Genomic DNA, 8,717 nt, shown 5'->3' with positions numbered 1-8,717 from the left:
AAATTTATTTATTTATTATTTTTGGCTGCATTGGGTCTTCATTGCTGCACGCGGGCTTTCTCTAGTTGCGGCGAGCAGGGGCTACTCTTCTTTGCCGTGTGCGGGCTTCTCATTGCAGTGGCTTCTCTTGTTGCAGAGCACGAGCTCTAGGCACGCGGGCTTCAGTAGTTGTGGCTTGCGGGCTCTAACGCAGGCTCAGTACTAGTGGCGCACGGGCTTAATTGCTCCATGGCATGTGGGATCTTCCCGGACCAGGGCTCGAACCCGTGTACCCTGCATTGGCAGGCGGATTCTTAACCACTGCACCACCAGGGAAGTCCTGTTGTATGTGTTTAGATTCCGCATACAAGTGATATCATACGGTATTTGTCTTTCTCTGTCAAACTTATTTCACTTAGCATATTGCCCTCCAAGCCCGTCCCTGTTACTACAGATGGCAAAATCTCATTCTTTTTTATGGCTGAATAGTATTCCATTGCAGAGTAGGGGATTTTGAATCCGTGAAGGGAGGAGTGGCAGGAGGAAGGGAGATGAAGGTGGGGGACATAGGTGAATTATATGGCAGAGGGGAGATTGAGAGCGTTCGTGTCTGGGGATTTCCTTTTCTTTTCATTCTTTCTTTTTTTTGGCCATGCTGCACGGCATGTGGGATCTTAGCTCCCCGACCAGGGATTGAACCCACGTCCCCTGCATTGGAAGCGCGGAGACCTAACCACTGGACAGTCAGGGAAGTCCCTGGGGATTTTCTTTTTGAAATTAGAAGTGTGGCCATCTGATAAGAGTGGAAGTAGGCATGGGTTGAGGGGCCGTAAGAAAGGTGGTAAATGATAACATGAGCCATGCGGGGATAGGATGGAGGAAGGTGCAGGGGCTAGCTTTGAAAATGGTGGCACTGCCTTGTCTATAGAATATGAATGTGGAGCCTGCGTTTGAAAACAGGAAGATGAGTGAATCCTCAAGGGAGAACTTGGTTTTAGTTAAGACCAGAAAGAAGAAGAGTTTCACTTACAAAGGAAGCGGTGTTCCAGAGAGAGTTTAGGCCGAGCAGTGAAGGTATTAGCAGAGTTGGGGGTTAGGAGCCATGCAGAAAAGTAAAGTTTTGGGAATGCTAGAGATGTGTAGTGGCCGCAGGGGTTTGTATTTGGCAAGTGAATAAACTAGCCTCAGGGTTCTGAACGGATCCCTTGTGAAGTTACTTTCATGCTAGCTCAGGCTGAGGTTGAGCGTGTTGTTAAGAGAGAGGCCTGATGACATCTGCATTTAAGCTGGGCTTTGGCTCAGCTTCCTCGTAAAATTTAGGTGAAAGTTTTTGTGGGGCATCCATTGTTCTCCTTCCTGGAACTTGCCAATATCTCAGATTTTTAGAATAGCAGGCCTTTTAAAATCCTAATGGGGCTTCCCTGGTGGCGCAGTGGTTGCGCGTCCGCCTGCCGATGCAGGGGAACCGGGTTCGCGCCCCGGTATGGGAAGATCCCACGTGCCGCGGAGCGGCTGGGCCCGTGAGCCACGGCCGCTGAGCCTGCGCGTCCGGAGCCTGTGCTCCGCAACGGGAGAGGCCACGACAGGGGGAGGCCCGCGTACCGCAAAAAAAAAAAAAAAAAAGAAAAATCCTAATGAAGAATGGGTGTGTTAATCTAATAATTTCTGGGGTTTATTTTTTTTTCAGTTTATATTTTCAAAATATAAATTAAACTTTGTCTATTTTCCACTAACACAGCTGAAAAGCACTTTTACTTGTCCCTGACATTAATATAGTACCCTTGATTCATAGGAGCACTCTTTATTACGTTTCTGTATGTGCCTTTTTTCTAAGGATCGCAACAATGCAAGGCAAATTCATGAGGGCGCAAGTTTACCTTTTTTTGAAGTGTTTGTTGATGCTCCCCTGCATGTTTGCGAACAGAGGGACGTCAAAGGCCTCTACAAAAAAGCCCGGGCTGGAGAAATTAAAGGTAAGTAATATTATTTTCCCAGTTTGTCTTTCCTTAGATGTTTCATCTGACCATATCTGAGACTGATAATCCTTTCTAAGAGATGGAAGTTTTCAAGCAACTTGGAGCTCCTTGAGAAGGGAAAACAGGGCTTGTTACACTGTTGTATCTCTCAGGCCTACCAGTAGTACCTGACACTGTGTACACTCAGTATCATCGATCAGGTTGAAATCCTACTCACAAGGCAGTTTTAGAGGATTGGGACTTTGGGAAACCTGTTTGGTATAATTAGCTACCTAGCATTAGATTGGATATTAGTTGGATAGTTGCTGCCACTTCTGTTCTCTTTGTTCCAGTGAAAATGTAGGACATTCCGTAGCTACTGGGAAAAATGCCTGAATTATAAGCATCTTGAGAGCAAGGAAAATGTCTCATTCTTATGTATATCATAGTGCCTGGAATGGTCTGAAATGCATTCTACGTATGATTGTTGCATTAGATTAAATTAGCATATCTGTGATTTTGTCAGAGTACATACAGCTTGTATTTTCGATTTTATGGTCTGCTCCCAGAGTTTCAACTATGATGAAAATTTGGGAGCAGACCATAAAATCGAAAATACAAGCTGTATGTATTTTCGATTTTATGGTCTGCTCCCAGAGTTTCAACTATGATGAAAATTTGGACATAGAAAGAGACATTTAGAACCCGTTCTGCTGTCGCCCTTGATACCAGTCATTCTGTTTATCTTTTAGACATCCTTTGACATTAGCCCTGGTCTATTACCGGGATTATTATTAACAGTAACAGAGGGCATGCCAGCATAAGAAAAATCAGAGATAGGTTCAGCATTGTTTGGGATCAATTCATGCCCCAAACTTTTGTTTGCCTTCCCAGCAGGGAGTGTGATGGCCTCAGACTCCCAGGAGCTCTATGAAGTGTAGATTTTGGCACCAGCTTCTGGCCCTAGAAAGGAAACGGTGGAACAGGAAGGAAAATGCTTGTTATCCTGGGCTCTTCTGTTTGGACGTGGGAGCCCATTACCAGTTGGGGCAAGGTCCACTGGCCGTGGTGAATCTGGTTCCTTGGCCAGGGCTCGTATCCAGTCTTGCCATCATGGAGACTCAAGTTTCACCCATTAAGCCTGTACTTTCTTGACTCAGTGAGAATAGGCTGCCTGACCTGAATAATATATGACAACAGGAGGGAAAACAGTTTATCCATGTAATTGCTAGGTCACCCTCTCTCTGTTGACGGCCAGTGTGCACTTCTGTTTTTTTGTAATAGAGACTTGCAAAGAGAAGCAGAACAGTGTGTCCAGGATCCTGAAGTCTGAATCTTTTACTTATTTTAACTGTAGCTGGTTTTGTTGTTTTTGCAAGGATGGATTGGTGAGGGAGGTAGATTTGTTTGCTCAGCTGGAGTAAGCACCCTGTGAGCCAGGACAACATCTTTACCATTTTTGTATTTTTAGAATTTAGCACAGAGCATGGCCCAAAGCATAATACTTGGTACACACACACAGTAAATGCTTGTCGAATGGATTGGAAAGGTGGAGTGGAAATTGGATGTTCAACACTTTGATCAATGCTTTCTATTTGCAAGGTTTATATCTGGTGCTGGGGATGCAAAGATGAATAATAAGACTGAATCTAAAATACCTTGAGTCGGGCTTCCCCGGTGGCGCAGTGATTGAGAGTCCGCCTGACGATGCAGGGGACACGGGTTCGTGCCCCGGTCCGGGAGGATCCCACATGCCGCGGAGCGGCTGGGCCCGTAAGCCATGGCCGCTGAGCCTGCGCGTCCGGAGCCTGCGCTCCGCAACGGGAGAGGCCACAACAGAGAGAGGCCCACGTACTGCAAAAATAAAATAAAATAAAATAAAAAAATAAAATAAAATACCTTGAGTCACTTACAGTTTGCCTTCTGTATCTGGGAATGTGCTTGTATTAGTTCAGTTTTCTATGTTTTACTTGTTTACCAGGTGTTTCTTAATTCCTTTGAATAGACATTGATAAAATGTTCTTAGGTTAATGTATACCTGTGTGCATGTGTGTACACACGTTTATTTATTTTAGGTTTGCCATGGTTCTAGAGTTCCTGACTGGACAGTTTTCAAAATCATTTACTAATTGTAAGAATGGTGCTTAAAAAGTTTCCTACCAATGCTATTTCAGAGCCTTGATGGTAAACATTTCAGGGATAGGTGAGATTGCATACATTCAGCAGACTTCAGGCTTTTATAGGCCTTTATATGGCATTTACTAAACTGTAAATATATGCCTGTGTCAGCTACTCTAATACCTGGATTATTTTCATGAGTAACGCTCAAGTAGTTATTATTTACTTAAATATAAACGTTTTTCTCACAGTATACATTTACTGTAATCACTTATGGGCTAAATTAACTAGGAAGAGACTTCCTGGGCTTTTAAAATGTTAAACCAAGTCTTCTAACACAGTGATCCTCAAGCTTTGCTGCACATAAGCATTATCTGGTGGGACTTAAAAAATCTAGTGCCAAGGCTGTACCCCAGACCATTGAAATCAGAATCTCTTAAGGGTGGGACTCAGTGATTTCCAGCTTATAGCTACATTTGAGAATCAGAGCTTAAGAACTAGTGTTTTAACCAGGTTTGTTTTTTCCCCACCTGTTTTACTGTGGCTCACCATTAATACTGTTGGGAATATTGGTAATGCAAAAATTTCTTCTTGGGTTCAGGACTTCATGTGATTCTTAAAAATATGAAATAGAAAAAAAAATGAAATAGACGGGCTGTAGACTTGTAGTGTTTATTTTAAGGCTTTTTAGTAATGATTTTAAGTTCATGTTGCCCATTCTAACCCAAGAATGACTTGGCATTCCAAGGCAGACAGATCTCTAATGACTTAGGTATAGAATAATGTGAAAGATAGGAATAACATATCTTCAGCTCAGCCAGCCCATTCTATGTTTAGCATCATGTGTTCTTTCTCTTCTAGGCAGTTACACGGTAGCACATATACAGATAGGGAAAATCTAAATAGTGGTTAATATCTAAATTGGTTACATTTGATTGTGGAACATTTTTGGTGATATAACAGGATTCCTTACTTATGTTCTGCTTAAGCTAATAGTAGTTAATCTGTCTTGCCTGAACACTTAATGTGATGGCAGAAGAACCCTGCAGAGCTTCAATTCGGCTGTAGATAATCCTGGTGAATATAATGGACAGATTGACTTGGCGTTGGTTTTTGCGCTGAGAGGGAAAACAATCTTGTCGAGTTTGGTTTTACGCCCAAGGTTTAGGCACTATAACCTGTGTTCCTGTGGAGAAATTGGATGCTCTGGATTACTTGGTATTCATTCCTGTTTCTTCACAGGCACGGTAGGCATTTACTTAACAGAAAAAAGGAAGGGTGATAGAAATATCATCAGTCTTCTTTATTTGAAGATTCCAGATTTGCAGGTGTGCCTACTCACTAAAATTTATTTGTTACCCCACATCCATATACCCACAGTGCTTTGGCTGTCACTTGTAGACACGCACAGAGCAGCAAAATTTTAGTCACCCAGAATGTACATTCCCAGCTGAAGTTGAACAAGGCTTTTGTGTTTCAGCTCTCATACTGTAAAGAAGTGTCCTTTTGATGGCCTGTTTAGTGCCATGTGTTTTGCTTTTTTTTTTTTTTTTTTTTCCTTGGTGATTTTGCTGTTTAAAGTGGCCCCCCCGGCACAGTGCTGAAGTACTGTCCAGTGTTCCCAAGTGCAGGAAGACTGACCTGCCTTGTGGAGAAAATGCATGTGTTAGATAAGCTTTGTTCAGATGTGAGTTCTGGTGCTGTTGGCCATGAGTTCGGTGTTAATGAATCAGCACTATATATGAAATAGGTGTCTTTAAACAGAAACACTCATAAAACAAATATATTAATTGGTTGACAAAAATTTGGTGACTAGAGGCTCACCCCACATTTCTCCTAGAAGCAGTGGTTCAGTATTCACTAATTTTGTGTGTGTGGCAACTTATTGAAGAGAACTACTGCGAATAAGAAGGATCGACTGTTTGTGTTCAAAGAAGAAACAAAAGTTTAATTAGAAATCTTCTCCCAGGAAAGAAGTTTCAATATTATAACCCCGTAACTTAGAAGGGGCAGCATAAATATGAACTTCAGCGTAGCAGAGACTTGCACTGAGGAAACAAACCTATTTTAATTTCCACTCCCTCTATTATCTTTTACCTTTTATAGGTTTCACTGGGATTGATTCTGAATATGAAAAACCAGAGGCCCCGGAATTGGTGCTGAAAACAGACTCCTGTGATGTAAATGACTGTGTCCAGCAGGTTGTGGAACTTCTACAGGAACGGGTAAGAGGAGGTCCAAGAGGGAATCCCCAGAGAAGAATTATATCCATCTCATAACATTCCCCCTCCAAAAAAAGGGTGGTGGTAATATGGAGTAACATTTGTATTTTATATTCTTTTTTTCTTCCAATTTTATTGAGATATAATTGACATACAGCATTGTATAAGTTTACAGTGTACAGCATAATGATTTGACTTATGTACATCACGAAATGATAATCACAATAAGTTTAGTGAACATCCATCATCTCATATAGATACAGAATTTAAGAAATAGAAAAAAAATTTTTTTGTGTGTGGTAAGAACTCTTAGGATTTACTTTCTTAGGAACTTTCATATATGACATACAGCAGTGTTAATTATATTTATAATGTTGTACATTACATCCCTAGTACTTATTTACCTTATACCTGGGAGATTGTACCTTTTGACTGCCTTCATCCAGTTCCCTCTCCCCCCACCCCCTGCCTCTGGTAACTACAAATCTGATCTCTTTTTTTTTGTGAGTTTGTTTGTATGTTCATTTGTTTTTGAAGTATAATCTATAACACTGTGTTAGTTTCTGTTATACAACATACTGATGTTTTATATACATTTCAAAATGATTACCATAATAAATCTAGTTATGTTGCCACAAAGATATTACTTAGTTATTAACTGTATTTCCCACACTGTATATTTCATACTCAGGACTCATTTATTTTGCAACTGTAAGGTTGTACCTCTTAATCACCCTCACCTATTTCTTCCTCCCTCAGTCCCCTCTCTTCTGGTAATCTTTTTGCTCTCTATCAATAACTCTGTTTCTGTTTTGTTAAGTTTGTTCATTTGTTTTGTTCTTTAGATTCCACATAAAAGTGAAATCATACAGTATTTGTCTTTCTCTGACTTATTTCACTTAGTATAGTATCCTATGGGTCCATCCATATTGTCATAAATGGCAAGATTTCATTCTCTTTTATGGCTGAGTAATACTTCATTATATACATAAACCACAACTTTATCCATTCATCTATTGATGGGTACTTGGATTGCATCCATTTCTTGGCTGTTGTAAATAATGCTGCATAGGGGTGTGTATAGCTTTTCTAATTAGTGTTTTTATTTTCTTTGGATAAATACCTAGGAGAGGTATTGCTGGATCATATGATAGTTTATTTGTAATTTTTTGAGGACTCTCCATACTGTTTTCCATAGTGGCTGCACCAATTTATATTTCCACCAATAGTGTATGAGGGTTCCCTTTTCCACACATCCTCCACGATACTTGTTATTTGTTGTGTTTTTGTTAATAGCCATTCTGACAGGTGTGAGGCGTTATCTCTATAGTGGTTTCGATTTGTATTTGCCTGATCATTAGTGATGTTGAGCATTTTTTCATGTGCTTGTTCACCAGCTACATGTCTTCTTTAGAAAAACAGATCCTCAGATCCTCTGCCCATTTTTTAATCAGACTGTTTGGTTTTTTTGATGTTAGTTGTGTGAGTTCTTTGTATATTTTGGATATAAACCCCTTACCAGCTGTATCATTTGCAAATATCTTCTCCCATTCAGTAGGTGGCCTTTTTGTTTTGTTGATAGTTTCCTTTGCTGTGCAAAAGCTTTTTAGTTTGATGTAGTCCCATTTGTTTACTTTTGCATTTGTTTCCCTTGCCTGAGGAGACATAGCCAAAAAAAATACTATTAAGACCAAAGAGCATACTGCCTATGTTTTCTTGTAGAAGTTTCATGGTTTCAGGTCTTACATTTAAGTCTTTAACCCATTTTGAATTTATTTTTGTATATGGTGTGAGAAAGTAGTCCCAGTTTGTGTCTTTTTTTTTTAAAAAAATTATTTTTTTCACACACACACACACACACACACACACACACAGTATTTTATTTTTACAAGAGATAAATAGACTGACACCAAGCATTGTAAATGGATGACCACAACAAAAGCAACAATGATTGTAATTACGAAACACACTCATACTATGTCATAATATTGACATTCAGTCCAGTAATCCTCCACTGTAGCAGCTCCTTTACTTTGCAGTGAAAATTGATTTGTGTATTTTTTGCCTCTGAGTCCTTGTGGGATTTTTTTTTTTAATTCAAAGAGAAAGTCACAAAAATTATAATCATCCTCATCAGTTCACTCAGTCCCATGTAATTAATTTTTTTTTTCATCTTGATCTGTTGTTAGCACTTTTATGAGTTCATCAGTTTTTCATTAGAGTTCTGAAAATGCTTATTCATTCAGTTCAGCAGTACAGTCAGTTACCGGAAACCTGTACTTGTCAGAGTCTTTTCCACGAATTCCTTGAAGATGAAACCCTTTTATACGACCATTTTTGCAAAAGCATCAGAGTACACCCAGAACTGTCTGTAAATGACAAAAGACTTAAAAATGACCACGGTTAAAGATTTGATGAAAGTTCATAATAATGCAATTGACAA

At 40.0% G+C, this 8,717-nt stretch overlaps 1 protein-coding gene across 6 annotated transcripts in view; it reads left to right on the top strand.

Annotated features, from left to right (window-relative positions):
- Nucleotides 1-8,717, top strand: part of PAPSS1 (3'-phosphoadenosine 5'-phosphosulfate synthase 1) — a 105,826-nt gene that overhangs the window by 24,999 nt on the left and 72,110 nt on the right. For all 6 annotated transcript variants that reach the window (XM_024119350.3, XM_024119348.3, XM_007100581.4 and 3 more), the window contains 2 exons: nt 1,814-1,952; nt 6,159-6,277. In XM_024119350.3, coding sequence (XP_023975118.1) covers nt 1,814-1,952; nt 6,159-6,277 — 258 coding nt within the window. The remainder of the gene's footprint in view (nt 1-1,813; nt 1,953-6,158; nt 6,278-8,717) is intronic.

This window comes from Physeter macrocephalus, chromosome 7 (genome assembly GCF_002837175.3).
Source record: "Physeter macrocephalus isolate SW-GA chromosome 7, ASM283717v5, whole genome shotgun sequence".
NCBI lineage: Eukaryota > Metazoa > Chordata > Mammalia > Artiodactyla > Physeteridae > Physeter > Physeter macrocephalus.
Note: the sequence above shows the minus strand (reverse complement) of the source record. Positions and strands in the feature narration are given on the sequence as shown.